This window comes from Taudactylus pleione, unplaced genomic scaffold (genome assembly GCF_031769625.1).
Source record: "Taudactylus pleione unplaced genomic scaffold, aTauple2 ptg000129l, whole genome shotgun sequence".
Lineage (NCBI taxonomy): Eukaryota > Metazoa > Chordata > Amphibia > Anura > Myobatrachidae > Taudactylus > Taudactylus pleione.
In genome coordinates this window covers 19,116,545-19,142,020 of record NW_028284531.1, presented here as the reverse complement: position 1 = coordinate 19,142,020, position 25,476 = coordinate 19,116,545, and the positions used below count along the sequence as shown (strand labels likewise).

The 25,476-nt window shown below is 42.1% G+C and overlaps 1 protein-coding gene across 3 annotated transcripts in view; it reads left to right on the top strand.

Moving 5' to 3' along the window:
* Nucleotides 1-4,534: 4,534 nt before the first annotated feature.
* The window catches only part of ZNF710 (zinc finger protein 710), a 77,523-nt gene continuing 56,581 nt past the window's right edge, over nt 4,535-25,476 (top strand). For all 3 annotated transcript variants that reach the window (XM_088473016.1, XM_088473015.1, XM_088473017.1), the window contains exons 1-2: nt 4,535-4,804; nt 20,204-20,265. Coding sequence is in view for 1 of the 3 variants with exons in the window: in XM_088473015.1 (XP_088329141.1) it covers nt 20,256-20,265 (10 nt within the window). In the remaining 2 variants the exon portion in view is untranslated. The remainder of the gene's footprint in view (nt 4,805-20,203; nt 20,266-25,476) is intronic.

Sequence of the window (25,476 nt, the reverse complement as noted above, 5' to 3'; positions counted from 1 at the left end):
ACGAAGATGCATTCCAGTGCTTTGTACATATGGGGAATGCGGTAAAACCCACGAAAACTGCATTTTCAGGGGTTTTACTGCATTTTTCCCGTTACTACATCCCGCCCAATATGAGACTTTTTTTTATATTCCTTATAATTGAAGAGGCAAGTGGATGAAGGTGTTATATAAAAAATTTCTGAAAAATTACTTTTTGTAATGGAAGAAGGTGTTATCACCTAGGGATCATAGTTGCAATGTTATTTTAAATATTGGTAGTCTATTCACTGATATTAAAGTGCTATGTCCAAGTCATGTTAAATGTCATACTTATCTTTCATATATGTAAATATCACAGTTTCTTCTAACTGTAACATAACACCTTAATCCACTCACCTCTTTAATTATTTTATTCAGTTAAACAGCATATAGAAGGGCTCAACAAATCCCGGGCGCCAGGTCGCCATGGCGACCAAGTATTTTGACCTGGCGACTGGATTTTGTGTTAGCTTCCGCAGGACTGACAGTGCGACATGTACAGGTAGGTGGCCAGCAAGCCGGGACAGTGGCTGTGCTCAAGCTTTGCATGCACTGTGCTGCGGGCGCGGTCTCCGTAGCCCCAGAAGTCACAGCTCAGCTGAAGAGGACGCAGATACCAGAGTCAGGGCTGAGTCGGGGAGGATGCAGTGTAATGCAAGGGCAGCTAGGTGACTGCACTGTGCCTACCGTACACAAGAGGCTGTGCCTGCTGTCACCCTTGGGACCTTTGTGGAGCGAGCTACTGGCTGCAGCACCCACTGCATTGTTGTCCCATCAGTGCTGCTCTGTGTCTAGCACCTTGCTGTTAGTTTTCGGTGAGAGAATTGAGCACTGACCACTGTGGTTTATGAGAGAGGTCCCAGCAGCTTTGGCACCCCAGGCGATCCCAGGTTCAGGCATCCCCTGTGAAGAATCAGAGCAGAAACAGCCATCAAACACAGTTAGACATCTTGTTTCTGGCTGCACATTAACACTGCGCCACCACCTGTCAGGACTCAAGGGAAATTGGCCTCCTGAGAAGAATCAGACTCCGCGGGCTGGGACCGTGGTAGTAGAAACTGAGGAGTTTTTAAATAGCTTTTCCTCATATGAGAAATAATATCCACAGCGATGGTGAAGGATAGAAGGCTTTATCTGAAACAAGAAGGAACTGACTGGAACGCTGAGTAGGAGCGAAAGTAAAAGTCCAGGATGAAGAACAACTTAGCTTGAGTAGGACGACTAGTACTGATGTATAAATTTCCACGACAAGCAGGACACAAATCAGATGATACTGAATTATCCTCACTAGACGATAGGAGAAATCCTGAGTCTGAGTCACCGGGGTACGCCCAGTAAGACGAGACGGGAATCCTAGGTCACAAGTTGTAGAGGTATATCCAGATAGACTGTGTGGAATGGCAGGCTTGAAGAAAGTGTAGAACTTGAGTACACAAAGGTGCATCAAACTTCGGGTGTAGAACACTGTGATATGTCCTGGCGATATAGATAGAACACACAGATATGCCTTCCTAGGTGCTCCGGGTTTTGACCCAAAGTAGTGGGTTTTGAGCCAAAGTAGCGTCTTTGGTTAAAAGGGCAAAGGATAAAGATGCGTAGCAGATCCAACACTGGAAGGTAACAGGAGCCAAAGACTATTACTTGAAGAGACGTTGTACAGGCACTGAATGAGCATCTAGGAAGAGTTTAAATAAGTATTGCCTGTTGCTGATTGGTGGCTGACTCTCAGCTGACTAGAGAACCAAGAAATACCGATGGGCTCTGGCTACAACAAGATGGCCGTGCCCATGAATTGAGGACAACACCGGCAACTATGGAGAATGATATCAGACTGCACGAGGGACGCCTGTCAGTGTGGAGAGACCTGAGGCCTGTGGCTGGAGCATTGCCGTGAAGCTGATCTGCGGTTGCCCAGGACCCCGAACTGGAGGTAAGTAAGGCTGCTGACTTGGCTCTGTGTCGGGACCTGGAAACGGAGTCCCTGACACCACCCTCTAAACACCTCCATAATGTCTTGGCCGTCTGCTATGGCTTATTTGGTGCCCGGTCCTAAAAGCTAGTCTGTCGCACTGTTCAGCTAACCCCGCTCCCACTGGGCCATAAGTTACTTAGTCAAATTGTCCATTGCAGACATTTAAGGTCTTCCTCTGATAAAAGTATTATTAATTGGAGGCCCTACTGTGTGGCATGGTATGAATTGGGGTTACTGCTGTAAGGCATACTATGGATTGGGATCCCTGCTGTGTGTCATACTATGAATTGGGGGCCCTGCTGTGTGGCATACTATGGATTGACCCTGTGTGACATACTATGGATTGAGATTCCTGCTGTGTGACATACTGTGGGTTGGGATCCCTGCTGTGTAGCATACTATGGATTGGGATCCCTGCTGTGTACATATTATGGATTGGGGTCCCTGCTGTGTGGCATACTATGGATTGGCCATGCTGTGTGGCATACTATGGATTGGTCCTACTATGTGGCATACTATGGATTGGCCTTGCTGTTTGGGCATACAAATTGGGGGCATCACGGTGTGTCATGCTATGAATTTGGGACACCATGATATGGCATACTATGAACTAGGAGCACTACGATGAGGCACACTCTGAATTGGTAGCATTACTTTGTGACATACTATGCATTAAGGGCTGTGTTGTGTGGCATGCTATGAATTTGGGCCCTGCTGTGTGGCATGGTATGAAATAGTGGCCCTGCTGCGTAGCATGATATGAAATAGAGGCCTTGCTGTGTGGCACACTAGGAATTGGGGGCCCTGCTTTGTGGCATGCTAGGAATTGAGAGCCCTGCTGTGTGGCATATGAATTGGAGGCCCTACTGTGTGTCAATGAAATGGGGGCCCTGCTGTGTGGCATGGTATGAATTGGTGGCATTGCTGTGTGACATGAGATGAATTAGGGGCCCGGCTGTGTGTCATGCTATGAATTGGGGGCAGTACTGTGTTTTATACTATACATTGGACACAAGAGATAAGCATGTGGATGATGGGCATTGAATAAGCACGTGTGGTGGTCTAATGGCATGTGGGGAGGTCTGATGGGGCATTGAAGGGGCTTGTATGGTGGTCTTTACAAGTTTTCAGATATTTTGGTTGGTTTTGATGATCTGGCTCCTAAATTTTTTTTTACGCTGGCTTCTACATTTTAATAAAATTTGTCGAGCCCTGGCATATGGTGAGTATAACAAAATGTGAAGGTGGGCCTAAAAAATTACCAAGAAATGTAATAAGAGGGAAAGAGGCAATGGCGTATCTGCACCCATATATAATTATACTTACCTCTCCGCAGTCTCCAGCTCGGCGACGGCCATTTTCCCAGTGATTTCCGCATACGCAGTAGAGCTGTCCCTGGGGAAAAGGCGCGGGCACCATTTTCCTAGAGACCCGCGCATTCACAGTAGATTCTGGCACCAAGCCAGAATCGACTGTGTTGCCAGAGAGAACGGGGCCCGCACTGAGGGCCTGATTCAGCAAGGATCGCTATTGCGATTACACACGCAATTGGCCGATTGTTGCGTTCTGTGCATGCATTGCAGTGCGGGTGTGTGAACACTCCACTGCAAACGGGACTGCAATCTACGCAGACCCATTGCAAAGTGATTGACAGGAAGTACCGTTTCTGGGTGGTGACGGGGGGGGTTGTCGGCAAAACGCAGGCGTGCCAGGGCGTTGGAACACCGTTACAGGGGTGTGCATAAATTAGCCACTGCGATACCACACGTAGCTTGGGCTTTCACTGCGTGCGATGTTAGCAAATCCTGAGTAAGCTCAGACCTTGTGCAAGTGTGCGTGAGGCTCCGATTGTACTCAATGTTACCGATGGTTTCGCAGTTTTGTTAAGTATTACAGATGAGTGTAAGGTAAGGTGGACGTCCTTATGTTAGGCTGCGTATGGAGTGCAATTGTAATCATTAGCATATCTTTGCAGTCAGACTGCGTGCATAATCGCTATTGCGATCCTTGTTGAATCAGGCCCTGAGTCTGCACATGGTTATGGGGATGTTATATGCAAAAGGGATGTACTGTAGCAGTTGTATGGAAAAAGACTCTGGCCACCATACACTAATATGTTTCTCCAGTGGTGAAATCTAGCCAAAACAGTGATAAAATAAAAATATGTTCATTAAATCATAATTATTAGAGCTGCCTATCAAATTTCTCAATAAAATGTTACATTATCCACATCTGCTTACTGTAAAGCGAGCCACTACAGTCTTACTTGCATTATTCATACACTATCATATTTTATATATACCTTACATTACGCCCTGTTGAATGTAGCAGAAAGAAAGAAGGAAGAGAAAGGAGGAAGACAGAAGACAATAATTAGAATAATAATAGAAAAAAAAACAAGTTCTGCTTTTAACGATCTTAGAAGAGTTTCAAAGGGAGAAAAAAAACAGTCTTTGGTGTAAGAAGAGAAAGAAAACTTGGTGGAGGAGGAGGAGGGGAGGAAGTGAGAAAACAAAAGGGAGAGATAGAGTGAGAGAAGGCTCCCGGCTGGGTGGCTGCTGCTGCTGTTTCTCTCTCTCTCTCTTTTCTGTGTTTTCCCAGTCTGTCTCTTTCTCTCACAGACACCGAGGCTTAGGAGGAGCTGCTGCTTTGCATCCCTTCACGTCAGCCCTGCCTCATTCCCTTCTTCCTTCCTGCCGGAGAGAGACTGTGCTGCACGCCGGGGAGCCTGGAGAGAGAGGAGACATCCCAGCAGCAGCACCTCTGCCGCCTGTCCCTGAGACCCTCCGCCCGGGAACCCCCTACACTGCCCTGGTGAGTCCTTCACTTTCCTCTGTCTCATGTAATGCCCTCTTCTGCAGATTTCTTGACACTTCGACCGCTGCCCCTGACCCCTCGGAGGTCCCTGGGTGGTGCTGGGCTCTCCAAGTGGAAGGGTCGGTGCGGGGACACGGTGCCGGGGAAAGGGGTGTGTGGCACGGTGAGAGAGCCACTAGCGTGTTTTCTCTTTCACTTCCATATTCACTTCTGGTATCAGACACACATATATAGGTGTGCATTATACAGGGAGGGGTGAGGTCGCCTGTTGTGGGTACTACAGAGTGGGCAGATAAGAGGTGCCAGGGCAGTGTATCGTGGTAACATGTCTTTTACCTCCGCTGGGTTGTGTGTGTCATTGTAAGCCAGTCTCAGGCTGTGGGTTATTCATACACTGGAAGTTTCCTTTATCCCTTGTCTGCAGATTAGTAACTATAATAAACTTTGTCATGTCAGTAGCTGGCAGCGTGTGTGTCATCCTGTACCGGGGGGTGTGCGGGGCACTCACTGCAAGTCCGCTCCCTAATAGCCCTGGCACTGCTGCTGCTGCCTCTGCTGTTAGATGAGCTGATGATGGTCGGAGCATCTCTCTCTCTCTCTGTCTCTCTCTCTGTCTTGTCTCCTCTGTCTCTCTTGTCTCCTCTGTCTCTCTCTTTCTCTCTCTCTCTCTGTCTCTCTCTGTTCTCTCTCTCTCTCTTTCTCTCATTAAATATTATTAGAGGGATATTTATAATAGCCTTTTTCAGGGGGATAACTGAAAATATGATAACTGCAAATATTACTGGGGAGATTTATCAAAGCTTGTAGAGAGATAACGTGCCAACCAATCAGCTTCTGTTGTTTTACAGGCTGTGTATGAAAAATGACAGAAGATGATTGGTTGGTACTTATCTCCGAGCTTTGATAAATATCAAAGTATCTCCTGAATGTACCATGGAGGGTCAGCAGCTGAGATCTGCTGCAGTCCCTCCATTTCCGACAGTTATCGAAGCTGTCAGATTTATCCTATAGTAGCGTATGGGCTACTAATTTGCAAAGTTTTAATGGAGAGGGAGCATCTGACTTTCTCCGTCTCCCTCCCTCACCGCCCCACTCCCCCTTCATGCATGCGATGTCCGTGCACTGTGCGCCGAGGACCCAAACCAGGAAGTGGTATGATAGCGTCACTATATCACACTGATTGCAGCTCTTCACCAGGACAGACTCTCAACGGAATCCATCTCTTGGCAAGAGATTGCTAGTAAATTTGTGTGAAAATATTTCACTTTGCGAATTTCCACAAGAAATATTTCCCAACCGTTTCTGTCATATCTCTATCTCTCTCGTTTATGTCCTCTCTCTTGTTTCTGACCTCTCATTTCTGTTCTCTCTCTGTCACCCTTTCTCTCATGTTTCTGTCCTCTGATTCTCTCTTGAGTTGTTCCTGTCAACTTTCTGATTCCCTTTTTCTCCTCTCGTTTCTGTCATTCCTCTTTCTTTCTCTCCTGTGTCCCTCTCATGTTTCTGTTCTCTCTCTCTCTCTCTCTCTCTCTCTCTCTCTCCCCACACCCATCTAATTTCTTTGTCTTTACTCCATGTTCATATGTTTATCTCTCCCTTTTGTGTTTTCTCCTTTTCCCTGCGCCCTGTTTCTTCCACTCCTCTGCAGTCTTTTATGTATCTGCCCTCTGTCTCTCACTCTCCCTGCCTTGATCTGTCTCTATTCATCACAATCTAATCACTCTTTCACCTACTTCCCTCACAACTGAAGGACAGTTTCATGTCTTCTAGTTACATAAACCACATGCTAGATCTTTTTGGATTAAAAGACTCAGACTCGGGACAGATGATCCCAATGGTCAGTACTCGCACACCAGTTTTTGGATTGCTTTCATGTTTTCAGAACTGGACTGCAATATGGCGCGTTTCATTGCAGCCTGTGAGAATTGGGATAACAGGTTCAACTTCTGGTAAAAAATGTTTAATTAGCCTCCTTGCTTGAGGGCAGAGGGGCATGTCATAGTTTAGCAGGACTAGTACTGTTAAAACTATGATGGTTAATAAATATTTCTTACAATGCTCCCAGCAAATTATATGACCAATCAAAGCTGGTCCTCACTATAAAAGTCTATCTGGTCAGTTTGGGGCTTGTCTGTTAGAAGAAGTACAAACCTACCACCCTATTGTTTAAATGTGCTGGTGTCACCATATAGTGGACAAGAGGCCCCCAAGACGCTGGCTTGTTGTTCCTAAAATATAATGTAAAAATAATTACACACAACCACCTGCTACAAAAATAAAGTTTAATTGAACAGTACCCATCCCTTTATTAAGCCCTTTATTAAAGTCCATACAAACCAAATTACTTTTCCATCCAACAGAATGCTGCTATTCTTATTCCACCTGAAGCCTTCACCTTTCATTATTCTGTATTTAACCCGGCATAATCCAAAGGGAGAAGCCGACGCACATGCTATCATAGCCAGGAGTCTATTACACTCTCCTTCCTCTGGCAGCCAGTCTGCAGCATGGGGATATTACCCTCTTCTGATTGGTTGGCCAGCTCATCCATTCTTACAGGGAATCCTCAACTCCCAGTTTCCTTTATAAAATTACCTGAAGGAAGGTATTTTAATGCCAAAAATCAATTTCCACACTACTGATATGTTGGTCAAGGAAGTGGTGTCCAGAAGACTCCTGGATATGTTCATTTAGTGACGGTCAGTGCTTGTGTGTGTATATGGGTGTGGTTGTGTTTACAGAGATTTTTTTTTTTCTTATCATCGTTTGGACTACAATGGACAAAGGCTTCAAGAGGGTGACAAAACAACAGTCAGTGCTTGGAGCTGGAGTCCCTCTTTCAATATCCAAACCACCAGGGATGTTTTGAAGAGCCTCAGCGCTTTTCAGCATGAGGCTGTTAGCCTCTAGGAGAGGGGCATATTCTTTTTGCATTGCCTTCCTTTCTATTCACTAATAGAGGCACCAGCTTGGGAACTGGTTTTCCCTATGATAATCAACCCAGTTTCCCTGTTGTAGTTATCATCATTCCTGGGTGATTGTTTATAGGATTTTCTATGCAGCTAGAGTTAGACTCTCCTGTTGTATGCCTGCCTGAATTATTCATTGACAGTCCCCACTCCCCATACTTGAACTTCTACCCAATTTTACTTACATTTTTCCCTAAAATTTGGGTCCATGAGTTTCTTACTTGGCGTTCTATCTCTGGCAATAACACACCTCTGTTTTGAACTATAAACAATTGTGGTTTGAGAGGTGCCACAGAAATCAGTTTTATCAAACTGCTAACCCCTATCAGCATGGACAAAAAGATAATGTGAGTTTGCAATTCCTATGATAGAGGGTAAAACTGCATTATTAGAAGTCATTAATCGTTCGCAGGAATGTACGGGAGCTATCCAAGTACTTCCTGTGACTAGCTCCGAGGCTGCACATATTGTGCATTACTGCTGGCACCCTCCTGTAGTGCGAGCAGAAATCCGTGTTAAAGTAGGGCTGTGGGGCTAGCCATGAGCTGACAGTTACATCATGCCCAGCACTTGGCCTGGGAGCTGCAGTTTATTGCCGCTAATCGCAATATCATGGGAAATAATATCCGTTGCAGTAAGTAATTGAATAGCTTCCTGGCTCTTTGCTAAATTCCAGAGAAACAATTGAATTGCCCACTTAATTTGCACACATGTATTGTTTCATATTCTAACATGATGAGCTCATTTCCATTTTGCCCAATATGTATAAGTGGTCTGGCAAAGATGAGGGTCTCCATGATTTCAAGTTTAAGATTTCAGATCATACACAAATGTGTTGTGTTTTGCAATGCCTTTCACTTAATTTTAAAGGCTCATACACACTTAACGATATGCTCCTTGAGCGATATCGTTAAGTGTTTCCTCTGCACTGCCGGGCTCAATGTCGTTAACGACACTGAGCATACACACGGAACAATATCGTTCAGTGACGGCATCCTCCCTCATCCCCGAACTTGCAGAACCTAACGATATCGTCAGGTTGTCCTACAAGTACGGACAATGAAAGACATCGTTAACAATCCACGGGAGCGTGCATACACACTGGACGATATTGAACTTGATGAACAATAACGATATCGTTAATATAATTAAGTTTATCGTCTAGTGTGTATGCGGCCTAACACCCAGAGCCTTACATGTTCTGCATTCAAACCTCCCATCATTTAAAGGCAAAATCGGGATACAATAAACTCCATTCCTTAATCAGAAACCAAACTACATGAAGATCTTCCCCAATCTTGTACAGCCCTGGATGGATCAGCCTCCATACCCACATTCTCATGAGGCCACACCCCTTCCTTCATCTGATAATCACAACAGTCTCAGTAAAATAGGGACAGTGGGCCTGATTCAGCAAGGATCGCAATTGCAAAGCAGCACGCATGCAGCTTTGCAATTGCGATCCTTGCACATATGGTAATGCAGCAGGAGGCATCACTCCTCCTGTGCATTACTTATCCAGGCTGCGTTGTCCAACGACGGAGATCCTGGCCTCTCCCTTCCCCCGTAACAGCTGCGACACACCTCCGTTTCAGGAAACAGAGGCCATCGCCGCCCCTCCCTGCCGTGATTGCATACCCATTCTGCACATGCACAGAATGGGTCATGTGCCTGCGCAGATTCCCGTACATCGGAAATCTGCGTTCAGCAGTGCTGAATCAGGCCCAGTGTGTTGAAGTGTGTATATACCACAGCTTGGTTGGCGTAATGGTTCGCATTTCTGCTTCACAGACCTGAGCTCTGAGTTCAATTCCTGACCAAGGCACTATCTGTGCAGAGTTTGTGTCTCCTCTCTGTGTTTACGTGGGTTTCCTCTGGGTGCTCTCTTCCACACTCCAAAAAACATATTGGTAGGTTAATTAGCTTCTGACACAAAAAAAGTATATTTGTGTTAGTGTAGTAGGGAACATAGGGCCTGATTCACACCCGCTCGCAAGCGGGTCAATGTTGGCCCAGTGCGCATGCACACGATGGAGCCGGCTTGGGACGTCGTTATTCGGGTCTCGCGCATGCGCACGACGGAGCCGCCTCTGTCGTGCGCATGCGCACTTGGGCAACATCGACCCGCTTGCGAGCGCTCAGCGCTCGTGAGTGGGCCTGAATTAGGCCCAGTGTGTATTAGGTGTATATGAAACATAAATGCATTCTGTGTTTAGATTTGGGTCCCATTCCCAAGATATTTCATTATGGTATGCAAATATTCAAAAATACGGAAGATTCTGATATCCAAAATAATTCTGGTCCCAAGCATTTTGGCTATGGAAGACTCAACCTGTATTAGTAATGTAACTGTTTCAATACATGTACAGTGCATCTGGAAAGTATTCACAGCGCTTCACTTTTTCTACATTTTGTTATGTTACAGCCTTATTCCAAAATGGAATAAATTCATTTTTGGCCTCAAAATTCTACACATAATACCCCATAATGACAACGTGTAAAAGGTTTTTTTTGAGATTTTTGCAAATTTAATAAAAAAAAACCCCAAGAAATCACATGTACATAAGTATTCACAGCCTTTGCTCAATACTTTGTTGATGAACCTTTAGCAGCAATTACAGCCTCAAGTCTTTTTGAATATGATGCCACAAGCTTGGCACACCTATCTATCTTTGGGCAGTTTCGCCCATTCCTCTTTGCAGCACCTCTCAAGCTCCATCAGGTTGGTTGGGAAGCGTCGGTGCACAGACATTTTCAGATCTCTCCAGAGATGTTCAATCGGATTCAAGTCTGGGCTCTTCCTGGGCCACTCACAGAGGTGTCCTGAAGCCACTCCTTTGATATCTTGGCTGTGTTTAGGGTCGTTGTCCTGCTGAAAGATGAACCGTCGCCCCAGTCTGAGGTCGAGAGTGCTCTGGAGCCGGTTTTCATCCAGGATATCTCTGTACATTACTGCATTCACCTTTCCCTCTACCTTGACTAGTCTCCCAGTTCCTGCCCCTGAAAAACATCCCCACAGCATAATGCTGTCACTACCATGCTTCACTGTAGGGATGGTATTGGCCTGGTGATGAGCGGTGCCTGGTTTCCTCCAAACATAACGCCTGGCATTGACGCCAAAGAGTTCAATCTTTGTCTCATCAGATCAGAGAATTTTGTTTCTGATGGTCTGAGAGTCCTTCAGGTGCATTTTGGACAACTCCAGATGGGCTGCCATGTGCTCTTTACTAAGGAGTGGCTTCTGTCTGGCCACTCTACCATACAGGCCTGATTGGTGCATTGCTGCAGAGATGGTTGTCCTTCTGGAAGGTTCTACTCTCTCCACAGAGGAATGCTGTAGCTCTGACAGAGTGACCATCAGGTTCTTGGTCACCTCCCTGACTGGGGCCTTTCTCCCACTATCGCTCAGTTTAGACGGTTGGCCAACACTAGGAAGAGTCCTGGTGGTTCTGCACTTTTTCCATTTACGGATGATGGAGGCCACTGTGCTCATAGGGACCTTCAAAGCAGCAGATATTTTTGTGTACCCTTCCCCAGATTTGTGCCTCGAGACAATCCTGTCTCGAAGGTCTACAGACAATTTCTTGGACTTCATGCTTGATTTGTGCTCTTACATACACTGTCAAGTGTAGGACCTTTATATAGATAGGTGTATGCCTTTCAAAATCATGTCCAAATAACTGAATTTACCACAGGTAGAATTAAGCTGTAGGAACATCTCAAGGATGATCAGTGGAAATAAGATGCACCTGAGCTCAATTTTGAGCTTCATAGCAAAGGGTGTGAAAACTTATGTACATGTGATTTCTTCGTTTTTTTTTTTTATTAAATTAGCAAAAATCTCAAAAAAACTTTTTACCCGTTGTCATTATGGAGTATTGTGTATAGAATTTTGAGGACAAAAAATAATTTATTCCATTTTGGAATAAAGCTGTAATATAACAAAATGTGGAAAAAAGTGAAGCGTTGTGAATACTTTCCGGATGCACTGTACATATGTGCATGTTATGGTACCTGTTGCTCTGTGCTTCTGTGAACTCATAGGGCCAAATGTAATAGGGTGAGAGTTTAGAAAATGTGAGCGAAAACTCTCTCACATTTTTAAACTTAGCCAATGTAATAAAGTCACAGAACATGCAAACTTGCATGATTTTCAGGGGGTGTAGTAGGTATTACGCCGGGGTTCAAATCCCGACAGCGGCAGCCCGGCAAGGGTGAAAATCCTGATCGTCCCTAAGGTAAGTATCGCTAACCTAATTCACCCCCCCCCCCAACCCTAACCCTCCCTTAGTGGTGCCTAACCCTAATCCCCCCTTCCCCGCCGCCTAAACCTAAGTCCCCTGGGGGGGCCTAACCCTAACCTCCCACCTGGGGTGCCTAACCCTAACCCTCCCTTCCCCTAGCCTAACCCTAACCTCCCGGGGGGGGTGCCTAACCTTAAGTCCCCCTGGGAGCCCTAAACCTAACCGCGGCTGTCCGCGCTCGGCGCCCGGCATCACTTTGATCGGGTTGCCGGGCATCGGTCTTCCGGCATCCGGTTAATGACAGGCGTCAAGATTTAGTACCACGCTGGGATTAGAACGTCTGGAAGCCGACGGTTGGGATTTAGACCATCGGCTTCCAAACTGCATCCCTTTTCAGGCTCAAAAAACTGTCAAGATTTAGGGGCATATGTATCAAAGCTTGATGTGAGTAAAATTGTGAAATATATATCACCAACCAATCGGCTACAAACTATCATTTCTTAAACACAGCCTGCAAAATGTAAGTTAGAAGCTGATTGGTTGGTGATATATATCTCACAATTTTATCTCACATCAAGCTTTGATACATATGCCCCTTAGTGTGAGAGTTTTACTGCTAAACTCTCACATTTTTTAAACTCTCAGCCTATTACATTTGGCCCACAGACTCCTAATGAATTAATAGCATCATTGTCATGAATATTTTTTCTGACCACAAAATGGCCGCCTCACCTGTATGCAGGATATTTGTACACCTGAAACAAGATGCACAACAATACTAGAATAAATGTTAGGTCTATTTACTCAACAGGATATTTGTGTATGTCTGTTTGGATGGTAGAAATACAGTAATATATTATAGAGGTGATTTTTTTTTTTTTGTTTCATTAAAAAAAAAAAAAAAAAAAAAAAAAGGTATATTTATGTGTATGCACAAATACAAATTTGGCAGCTGGATGGAATTAATATGGTTTTTGGAAGCCAAATAAAAATATTCAAAACCATATAATATAGAAACAATACTACATCTATGAAAAATGCAAATAATTGCTGACTCCCTCACATACTGCAAACCTGTATAAGCATGTATATATAATATTATTGATCTTTAGTTAAAAGTATCAAAAATGTTTGAGCTTTGTACGACATGTAAAATATGAAACGGTTGACTATCTAAACTAAAAAGAAGTAAATAAAATTGGGCTATGACCTAACTCCTCAGGAACTATTCAACAATTATTTTATTCAAAGGTGCTGGTGTCTGTACTTCCCCTGAAGAAATAATATATTTTTATAAATTGGATGCATTTCATGCATGAAATTACAGTGTACTGAGATTTCAAGACCGCGCAAGCCTCATCTAAGCAAACAGACCTATCATTCAAAACTTTCCAGGCAATAAAATGGTTAAGAGGTGCATTTCAACTTATGCAGGAAGCAGGGCTTTTCAGCTTATACAAGTTTTTAATGGCATGTATATGTCATTTAAAAGATTTTTCATCCACTTTGCAGTGTTATTACTGTGAGTGATATTCTGTAAAGAAATTATCCAAATGACAAATTCTTTTGATATTTTTTTTTTATTTTGTTTCAACATAATAGAAACCTAATTTTTACTGTCATTCACTTTAATGCCTAGATTTTCTAAATGTTTGACATAAAAGTAGGTGGAGAACTAAAAACCATCAGCTGTCATTGGTATTTTGGTAGAAGGGTTCCACAATAGTGACTGCTTTTGCACAAATGAAATGACTTCTTCATCTCTTTGTGATCGCTCCGTATTTGAGCTGGCTGCATGTTGGTATGCTGTTGATGCTCAATAAGCTGCATTAATGTGTCAGGAAGTGAAAATGAAGCTTATAATGGGAATGTTTGCATGTCATTACCCACAATCTTTTCAAATAGCCTGCAAATCTCACTTTTCTTAATCTCCTACATTAGTAGCATGTTCACTATTCAATGCATATATGAACGGTTCTATCATGTACTTTGTTTCACCTGCCATTAAAATAAAAAGTACTTTGACTTGAGTTGCCACATGACAGATTTGTGTTGCTATCAATATCACACTATATTCTATTTCAAAGAAAAGGTAAAGAAGACATGTGACCTAGAAACATAACTTGTGTGAGCATCTAAATTGATATGTGAGGACATCAAATCCTATCACACTTTTTATGGTATGGGCATTTTATTATTGATCTGAATCATGTTTAAAGGAAGCACAGACGGTGGTTAGCATTACTGCCTCACAGCACTGAGGTTATGGGTTCGATTCCCACAACGTCCCTAACTGTGTGGGGTTTGTATATTCTCCCTGTGCATACGTGGGTTTCCTACGCATGCTCTGGTTTCCTCCCACATTCCAAAAATATACTGTTAGGTTAATTGGCTCCCAACAAAAATTAACCCTAGTGTAAATGTATGTGAGCATGTGATAAGGAATAGAGATTGTAAACTCGACTGTTTAATATATATATATTATATAAATAACTGGTAATAAATAATAAATAAAGTTGACTAGGCACAGATTCCTTGGCCATGGGGTATATTTACTAAAGTGAGAGTTTTCAGAAGCGGAAATGTTGCCCATAGCAACCAGTCAGATTCTAGCTATTATCAGTGGTCCCCAAACTTAATTGAGGTGTGAGCTACTAGAGATAAATGAAACATCATGAAGAACTACTAAAATTGCAGAAAAAAGAAAATCTGTACAGGTTGAGTCTCCCAAATCCAAAATGCTTGGGACCAGGGGTGTTTTGGATATCGGAATATTCTGTATTTTGGAATATTTGTATACCATAATGAAATGTTTTAGGAATAGGGCCCAAATCTTAACATAGAATACATTTATGTGTTATATACACCTTATACACACAACCTGAAGGTAATTTTATGCAATATTTTCAATAATTTTGTGGCTCAAACAAAGTTTGTGTACATACATGAAATGTATTTATGTTTCATATACACCTTATACACACAGTCTATAGGTCATTTTATACTTATTTTTCAGAATTTTGTGCCTTAAACAAAGTTTGCGTACAATGAACCATCAAAAAGCAAAGGTTTCGCTATCTCAGTCATGCTAAAAATTTTCTGTATACAGAATATTCCGTATCTCAGAATATTTGGTTATGGGAGACTCAACCTGTACTGTGTCCACGTTAACTGGTCTAGCAACTTGCTTTGTAATACTGCAGGCTCTTGTTCTGGAGAAATGTCTTGCCTTGCCATATCAAGTTAATTAAATCCAGGCATTGTCAGTCATGTATTTTGGCGCTCCGCCGTGGCATCAGTGCTATGGGTGGAGCTACAGGGAAGCGTGTGAGGTGATTGCCGTAGCAGCTATGTCAATCACCTGATGCACTTCCCCATAGCTCAACCCGCGGCATTGACTCCACAGGGGAGCGCGCACCAGAGGCCTCATTACTTCCTCATAGTTCACTCTGAGCTACCGAAATTATGACCGTAAGCTACTGGTAGCTCTCGGGATACGGGTTGGCGACCACTGTTCTAGAAGGTGCTAGTTAAATGATAAGTAGAATATGATTGGTTGCTATGGGCAACATCTCCATTTCTAAAAAGTCTCACTTTAGTAAATATACCCCCATGTCTCTGGTTCCTCATGAATTAGCAGACTGCATGAGTATTACCGATTCAACCTACAAAATGGCTGTCTACTTTGTGATTATACAACAGGTGCACTTTAAAAGTTAGCAATTAATAAGGTGTTGTAACTATAATTTTCTTTTTTTGGCCCTGTACTTCAGCACTGCAGTCGTAACAATGGTCATTATCCTAGAAGCTGTTTTTTTTTTTTAAATGATTGGTGGTGCTTAAATATGCTTTAGAAACAATTGTGAAGTGTTTTTCAAATACTTAAGGTGCGTGTGTACATACATGTGTCTGATTAAAGTTCTTTCAATTCAAAGCGTAGATTCATTCTGACAGTACGCTGGTGAAAATGGATTTTTGGTGTAAAACTGGTCTTGCACTGGGTGTTAATCACTCAGAAAAGTCAATGAAACAACTGTTCTAAATGATTATCACACATTGAGTGGACATGAACGATATTCGTTCACAGAACGAGAATGGCTGGAAAACGGTTGGGATCATTTGATTCTGAAACCTGTATGAACATCGTTCAGCCACTTCCATGTTGTGAAGTAAAGATCACCTCCATATATCTTGCAGTATATTGAGGCACATTGACTATCGCTCCATCGCTTTGCCTCTTGTCCATTCTGTCGGATCATCTGCACAATCGTACAGTCTATGGCCAGCTTGAATGTCTACTTATTGTTAGACAAATTTTCATTATAACAAATACCCCTCATAGCAGTACATATAATTAGGTGTAAAAAGTAATTATTTACCTTTAATTAGGTATTTCACCCAGTTATACGAACCATATAATTGCTTCTTAATACCATATTAATGCCATGATGTAAAATACATATATTATTCCCTACAGGTGTACTTTTCAAGTTCTAGATGTTTATTTAGTAATTAATATTTTTGATCTGTCCGTTTCCTCTTTATTTCCAGAAAATACCTCCCGATGTCACTGCTGTGTCAGGGCAATGAGACTGAAAGGCAGATCCAGCAGCATCCTTCGGGCAGTATTCAATTGTATCATCCCCCCTACGCGCCCAACGGGAGCTATTCAATTGTTGCTCCTGTCGGGCACAATCAGCTGCCAGCACACCATTTCAGCTCGCAGCCCAAGGGGGGGTGCGAGCTGAAATGGGTGAAAAGTTACCTGTTTGGGCGCCCAAACAGCACTTTTTGCGATCGCATCCAGCACTTTGGTCGGGGGTAGACGTTTTATGCGGCTAAACTCGACCACTATAGGTGCGATCAGCGTGTAAATCTGCAACAGTTGAATAGCGCCCCGCGATTTCTTGTCACTTTAGACAATAGACTGGGTGCGCTATAACAATTGAATACCGCCCTTCCAGTTAAAAAAACATACCTAGCAAATGTTCCCTTTTGTTTCAGCACAAAGTGCTTTAGGTGTAAGTGTGTTTGTCTTTTCCATATCAGTGTCTAGTAAAGTTGGTAAATGTTCTTTTTCCAAACTCCGCAAAATTTTGTTCTGCTCATTAGATCTCTTAATCATAATGTCCATTGTTTATAACAGCCGCCAATTGTGTGTGTGTGGTTTTTTTTTTAAATGGAAATTAAAAGATTTCTAAGGGAATGTAACCGTGTAATTAGCAAGGACTTTCATCTGACTCCCTGCACTCAACAATTGAGTTTTAGAATGGCAACAAGTTTATTGTACATGTTGCTGTATAACCCAGGAAGATTTGCCGTGGTTCATACAAGAAAAATAATTAAATATATACAGTATTAGAATTTTTTTTTCCAATATGACCATTTTATTTTTTTCAGATTTTTTTTTTTCTTACATGAATATTTCCACTGATGAGTGGACTGTTTATTTTTGTTAGCTGCCATACTGTATATAAGAGATTATTTATTAACACTTTTTTGCTTAATTTTGCAATCTATTGTTTTGTCTCTGTTAGAAAGCAAACTGTTGTGAATTTAAAAAACTATGGCCCTCATTCAGAGCCGTATGCTCTGAGCAGAGCGCACGCTCTGAATGAGGGCCGGCCTCCATGAAAATGGAGCGTCCTTCTGGACGCTCGTATAGCTGTGGGTCACCACCCACAGGCTATACGAGCGTGCATTTTGATGGCCGCGATGGTCGAGACCATCGCGACCATCGAAATTGCGAGCCGGAGCCTGCGGTTGAGGTTTTCAACCGCAAGGTCCGGAGTGATTTTGGCTCTATCAGAGCCAAAATCACTCCCACTGACATCACTAGTGATGTCAGTGGGCCGGCTTCTGACGAGAGGCGTTCCCGTGGGAACGCCCCCGTCAGGGAGGCACGGCCCCGGCACGCCTACCAAAGGGGGCGTGCTGTCAATCAACATCGACAGCACGCCCCCTTTGATCAGACACAACGAGCGAAGGACTTTCCTTCGCTCGTCGCGTCTGGCGCATGCGCACGACGGAGCTCCCTCCGTCGTGCGCATGCTCAGTCCATAACATCGACCCACTTGCGAGCGGACAGCCGCTCGCGAGTGTGTCTGAATCAGGCCCTATGTTCTGTATTTTCCAAAAGTTTTCCTTATAGCATTATACAGCATATTAAAGACATTCCAATGTAAATTTAAGGTTTATACGCAGTACCCAGAAATAGAGAAATGCTACCTTATTTTATAGAGGTGTGTGTGTGTGTGTGTGTGTATATATATACACCTAATAAGTAAAAAAAGAAAAAAAACAACAATAAGTAATTTTTGAGCTAATATTTTTAAGTCAAATATAATATAATGAAAACCCCAGGTTATTCGCAGGACAGGTGTAGCTTATGAAATGGCTTGTATTTGTGTGACATTGCTTGGCCGGTAGAGAGCTGCAGGTAAATGCATTAACAAAAAAGTTATGACACTAGACATTTTTGTAATTATAACACTAGATGTCATTATTTGTTAATGTGTTTTGGGGCATAAAGTACCCTAACGTTATTTAAAATAATCCTAAAAATACTGATTTGAAACTTATCATAATGAACCTATATAGGGTGGTGAAATGAAAGTGTATTATATTATAAAGCACAAGTAATGTTTAATGTATGTATACATTGTTGCAAATAAAATCTTTACAAAAAGCTCGTATGTTATCACTTAAAATCATTCATTAGGAAAACTGGTGTTTTATAAGGAATAATGTACCTGTCTACTGTAAATTAGTACAGATATTAAGTCACCTTTGATTTCTGAGGTCTATATAAAAAGCAATCTGCCTACAGCCTCCTCACTTTGTATGGTCACGGAACTTCTCACTCTGGCTTCTATACTCCTAATTTATAGTACGGAGTGCATTAGCCCTCATACATGGAGCATTTGCAAAATATGTCACAGTGAAGGTATTTCAGCTTTTAAAATCCACAGACACCATTTTTAATAATTGTGTAGAATTGACTTGGGTGAGATCCAATCTCATTACTCAGTGGAAAAAATATTTCAGTTTTCTACCACGCACAAATAATAATTGGCTCTCTTTTTAAATACAGTAGTAGGAAATCTGTAGATTATCTTGAAGAAAAAAAAATCTTGGTTGTTTCTTGATGATTTCCTTTAAGAAGGAAATAAGTACACAGAATGATGGATTGCATTTAGGAGTTCTAAATTTATCTTTCCTGTTCCCTTATTCTCTGTTCATATTGCACGTTTTAGGAAAGTATCCTCTGTGTAATAATAGTCCTAATTTCCAACTATATACAAAGTTTCCAGCAGCTTAGATAAGTCTGTTGTTATAATAGACAAATTGAACTAAATGTGAAAAATATATATTTTGTTATGTTTACTTTCAGTATGTTTAAGATAATATTTCTAAAATAACTGAAGTGCTTTTATATCTACCCAGTTTGTTTTAAAAATGTCCACACATGCAACAATTTTGTTCTCACATCGAGGCCAATGCACAGTTGAATGCAAGTTGGCTGCAATTGCCAAGTTGTACACATCTATACGAAAGCCCCTATCAGCCCACATACTAGCCTTATCTTTGGTCCTAGAGATCCTTCTGAAAACACACACCTAAAAAGGTGTGTGGCTTACAATACCTTCTTGCATCACGAGGAAAGAAGATAGAGGAGAAAAGCTGCGAGTAATTTTACTTGCAGTCTCCTAGGAAACATACATTCTTTGCACTGCATGGTAGATTACACACCCCCTTATGGCGGTACCCTGCTGAAACAGCCGTCCCCACTCTCAGGTCGCAGTGCTCCGCTGTTGGGGTCCCCTACAGTGCTGAAAAGGGGGCGTGTCAAGGACACATCCCCTTTTCTAGTGACCATGCCCCTACTTTTGGATGCACGCAGAGGGACGGCCTTCTTTGTTAGCCGCCCTGCCCACCCTAGAATGAACACTACAGATATATGTTTAACTGTTTGTTATTAAGTTGGGTGAAAATAGACCTGTAAAACGTTGGAATAACAATGATTTATTTTTCTTTTAACAATAGGCATCATATGTGAAATTGTAATTTTTTTGGATAAGTTGCCTATAACCATATGTATTTTAAACAGTTTTTTTTTTATTGGCAATAGAAAATGGTACAGATTACAAACATTTTTATGCAATATGTCATTTTCCCTCTAGACAAATCAGTTGTGAAGACGCTACAACAGTTGGTGCCTGAAGTCAACACTCCATGTTAATCAGTAAGTATGAGTCTCTCCCATATGTCTCTGCATCCAAAAGCCTGGTGATTACATTCAGTTATATAGTTGGTCACAAAAGGGTTACATGGATTTTTCCATTTAGCAAAGAGCAATATTGCTGGATCTGAAGCCTTTCTCTATTACTGAGAATAAAGACTGGCTAATAAAGCATATTCAGCTGTAACAATCCTTTTTCCTTGGTGGGCAGAGGAAATGTTGGGCTGGTTAATTTGTGGGCAAGTTACGTGATCTTCTTCACAGGTCTTTGTCATATTAGAGTGAAGAGGATTTTTGGGTAGAGCTTCTTTGCAGTTTTAATGATAGAATGCGATTATGTTTATAAGTGTTGATAATACAATAATATAAAAATAATTTAGGTATATATAATATCTACATTTTTGCTAAAACTCTTATATTTGCAACTAAGGTAATACTACAATTACTGTGCTTCTGTCAAATGTCAACAAGGGTTCCAAAAATCCCTTCGATCCATGATTAATGATGGCTACACTAGTAGAACTGGTCGTACGTCCTGATTGCCAAATGGCTGAAACTGTGCCAATGTGCCCACCTGATTGGATTATGTGGGGACCAACAGTAGAGTAGATTGGAGTCATCAGAGGAACACATTTAGCAATGTACATTAGCAATCCCGCTTGCTGCACATTAGACTTCTTTCTTATGGCTCTGTTGCCAAAAATGATGAAGAAACCAAAACTATCGCTTTGTCACAAACTGGGTGAAGGTGGGTGGGGGGAGTATAAAAGAGAGGGAAAATATCAACCAATCGGCTTATATCATTTTTCAAACACAGCATGTAAAGTTACAGTTAGAAGCTGATTGGTTGGTACTTTCTCTCTCCTCTCATATACGTTAAAATGCATTTCCTGATGTAAATTTTTTTGATACCCTGCATCTAGTAACTTGCACCATGCGGAGAAATGCTATTCAATTAAATCTTTTACCTGCACGATAAACCATGAGTTAAAGTGCGGAATCATTAGTTTCCCTGCGCGTTACCTCGCAGCGGGAGCCTCTTTTAGCAGACTTTTTCTTCAGGTGCTGCGAGGAAAAGTCCGCCTCTGTAGTTTACCGCGTGGGGTAAACCTCACTGTTTGAATCCCCTGGCGCGGATAATTTATCGTACAGGGTGCATTATTACTAAACACTAAACTGATGACATCAGAACCCACTGTTTCAACTGATATTGCTTAAAGGAGTACATAGCCTACATCTGTTAACATCACTTTTGTATTATACAATGATAATCTTGTGTAAATTATAATACTATTGTTTCCGTATAGTGGGCCTGATTCATCTTAGGATGGAATTGCGAAGCTGCACGCTGTAGCGTTGCAATTCTGTCCTTGCGAATATGCGAATGCAGCAGGATGTGTATGACACCCCCTGCTGCATTTACGATCCCAGCACTCACCACCAGCTTACTCAGGCTGGCCGGCTTGCAAAGCCAGGAAACTGCGTCCGTGGCCTTGCCACTCTCGGAAAACAGGGCGGACATGCCCCGTTTCCGAGAACGCCGGCCGTCCCCGCACCACCCCTTAAATGCCTTTGCCTATCAATCAGGCAGAGGCATAGAAATGGCTGCGTGCGATCACACAGGACCCGTTTTGTACATTCGCAGAATGGGTCCTCTGCACGCACATATTCCCGATAATCTGGAATCTGCGTTCAGCATTGCACATACATGCGATGCTGAATCAGCCCCAGTGTTTTAATTGTTTTGACATTACCACATCATTATAGTTAAGACACCTGTATTGTATGGCATAATGAATTCCCTATTGTAAATAAGAACATTACAGCTCAGCTTTGAGTTCTGTATCTGGTATAATAGACCTTGCTGAGCGGAATGCTGCTGCGGTGACTTGGAATGTTCATACTCTGTCTGTTTCTCAGTCTGTATTTGTCTGTCTCTCAGTCTGTATTTCTCTGTTTATGCTTTCCCTTGTATTAATATGGAAGTATGTGGTAATCACTAAAATTCCACCCCCACTTGGGCAGCTCTTCCTTGGCCCATTTTAAAAGCAGAAAGTAGAAGCATAAGGAAGAAAGGAAGTATATTAGCATTGTCGTTTTGATTGGCACTGCCTCTAGAAGAGAGGTTATTTCATTTGGCTGTTTCTTTTCAGGCAGTCATTCCTTTATGTACACACTATTCATCTGGGTACAGTTCTCTATTCAAAATGCTTTTTCTTTTTTTCATTCCTTTCTTTTTTTTTATCCCTTCCCTTTCCCCCTCCTTTCTTTTCATGACTCCCTTTTGTGTTTTCTCTCCCCCTCTCCAGACTGCATTTTTCTCTTCTTTTAATGTTCTTCCTGTATTCAGTTCCTTTTTCGTCTCTAATGTTTGCTTGTTTTTTCTCTCTCCCTCCCTCTCTCTCTCTCTCTCTCTCTCTCTCTCTCTTTTGCATTGAGTATTTCTTCTGTTTTGTGGTGTGGGGGAGGGGGGAAAGAAACTAGTTATACTGCAAATAAACTTTTAACAAATTTCCCATCATTGAAAAGTCATGAGAACAATTCAACATTTCCCAGAATGCAGGTGACGTTTATGGTGGTAATTTAGTATTTTACAGTGAATGGCTTTGGAAGTACAGGTTGAGTCTCCCATATCCAAAATTCTGAAAATACTGAATTTTTTGAGCGCGACTGAGATAGTTACACCTTTGCTTTCTGATTATTCGATGTACATAAACCTTGTTTAACGTGCAATATTATTAAAAGTATTGTATTAAATTATATTGTATAAAATTATCTTCAGGCTGTGTGCATAAGGTGTATATGAAACAAATTAATATGTACACAAACTTTGTTTGATGCACATTTTTTTTAAATATTGTATACAGTTACCTTAATGCTATGTGTATAAGGTGTATATGAAACATAAATGCATCCCGTGTTTAGACTTGGGTCCTGTCTCTCAGGGATGGAGTAAGGCTTGTGGGGGCCCCAGGGCAACTTAGTTGTGGGGGCCCCCTTCAAGCCACATAAAGCCAAACCTAAGCCCCCGCCCAGGCTACATGGAGACAGGAGAAAACACTCACACATACACATAAACAGTATACACACACTAACATTTATACACATTAACACATACATACACTAACACATATGCACAATATCCCATACATACATACATACACACACACACTAAAACAATACACATACATGCTTACACTTGATGCAGCAGCAGCTGCTGTTGGCCTGGTACAGGTTTCAAAAGGATCCGGGCACCTCCTCAATTCATTAGGCTCCACCCCCCGCAATGTAATGACATGATTTCCAGGGATATGGGGGCGGGGCTTGCCGTATTGGTGGAGGGGAGGCATCGGTGGAGGGGGGGTGTTATGCGTTAGTGTAAAGCTGGCCCCTCTCCCCCTTGACAGCTGATGCAGCAGCACTGACTGTGCTGGACACCTGTTCTCTGCAGAGGGGGCCCCTCTGTGTTTGGGGGCCCCGGGATGGCCCGTGTCGCCCCCCCCCCCTTAATCCGTCCTTGCAGTCTCTCATTATGGTATGCAAATATTCCAAAATACTGAAAAATCCGATATCCCAATCATTTTGTATATAGGAACTCAACCTATATTGAATATTATAATACGGGTCTGATTTTTCCTAGTCAGAAAGTCACATTCTTATATACTAAACTATGACCAACAGCCAATATTTGATAGTAAGTAATGTGTGTATTGGCCATATGTCCTGTAATTTTATTGTATTTTTATGTTTACCCCTTGTGCGACGCTGCAAACACTTTGGAACCCTTATGAGTAAAAGTTTATAATAGCTGACAGTATCTTGTTTTTGGTTCGTTGGAGGCCCTGCTGTCACATTTTTATCATACTGATCCTATATGATTATGATCTATATTTGTTAGGTTGCTGCCCAAAACCACTTGCATAGCCCAGCCCCTCTGGTAAGATTTATTGGCCAAAATGGCCATTCTTCGCAAGTAAGGGACATATATGTACAGGCCTATTATAATAGCACAAGGTAAGAAGATTGAAATGGTTTGACTTTGTACTAGTGGGTGTATTGCAGCAGTTTTCTCAGCTTAATGCACAGAACATGTAACACCTTCCAGTACATCTACAGATGCATCTACGTACACCTATTCTCAAATCGAGCCAAATAGCTATGTTTAGAGTGCCACAGACTTTCCGAAATAGCCACGCCAAAACACTAATCCTAGGTCCCTAGTACACTATAAATGAACTGAGATGCAACTTTGAGGAAAAAGTAGCACAATGCAGGAAATTAGTAACGCAATGGAGGAAATAGAAGCAAAATTGAGGGAAAAGTAAACAATCTAAAGTAAAAAAAGCAAGAGACAGGTGTGTAATAAATGACCCGTGCCATCATTGTTATGCTTAATATGCAACTTTATACCAATTCCTTTGAAGAACAAAAATACCAATCCTAAGTACCTAGTACACTATAAGCAAAGTAAGATGCAAAATTGAAGAAGCAGATCGCAATAATGAGAAAAAGTAGCAGTAAGGCAAAAGATATGCTTTATCTGCAAGTTTATACTAATTCTTTTGCAACACAAAACTAATCCTAAATACTGTGACAAAAACTTCTGTTTGGTAGATGGTAGAAACCAATTATAGCAGCCTTGATTGCCAGGCCATCTGTGAGAGGCTGATAAAGGGTGTGTCAGTCTCTGTAGTCAGTGTCTCACTGCCTTTGGAACAGATCAGAGGCCTGTTGAGAGATTCTGTGATTACTGAATGTAAGTGCTATGCTAAAGACTTCTGTTTTGTGATAGGTATGTTAGGTCCCTCCACTCTGAGAGAGGGAATCATTTTGTTTTGTTAGAGCAAGACAGGGCAGGATTTCCTTTTTTTATTTTTGTGCTGATAATAAAACTAGCTGCAGATACTTGTACCAAAGACCTGGACTGGTGCACTACTACTTGGCTGCTGCATCTAAAGTGCAGCCATTTGCCCCAGGAGATGCCACCCTTATCCTGATCTTGCCACAGTACCTAGTACACTATATGTGAACTAAGATGCAAAAAAGTAGCAAAACTGAGGAAGAAGAGCACAGCACTGGAATCCATATGGCGCATAAAGGTTTAATGTATGAGGACACGTATGTATTGCCTCATAGTTTTCATGCTACATGTACAAGAAACCTGAGACTACAAAAGTCATGTATACTGCAGCAAATACAGTATGAACTGTTTTT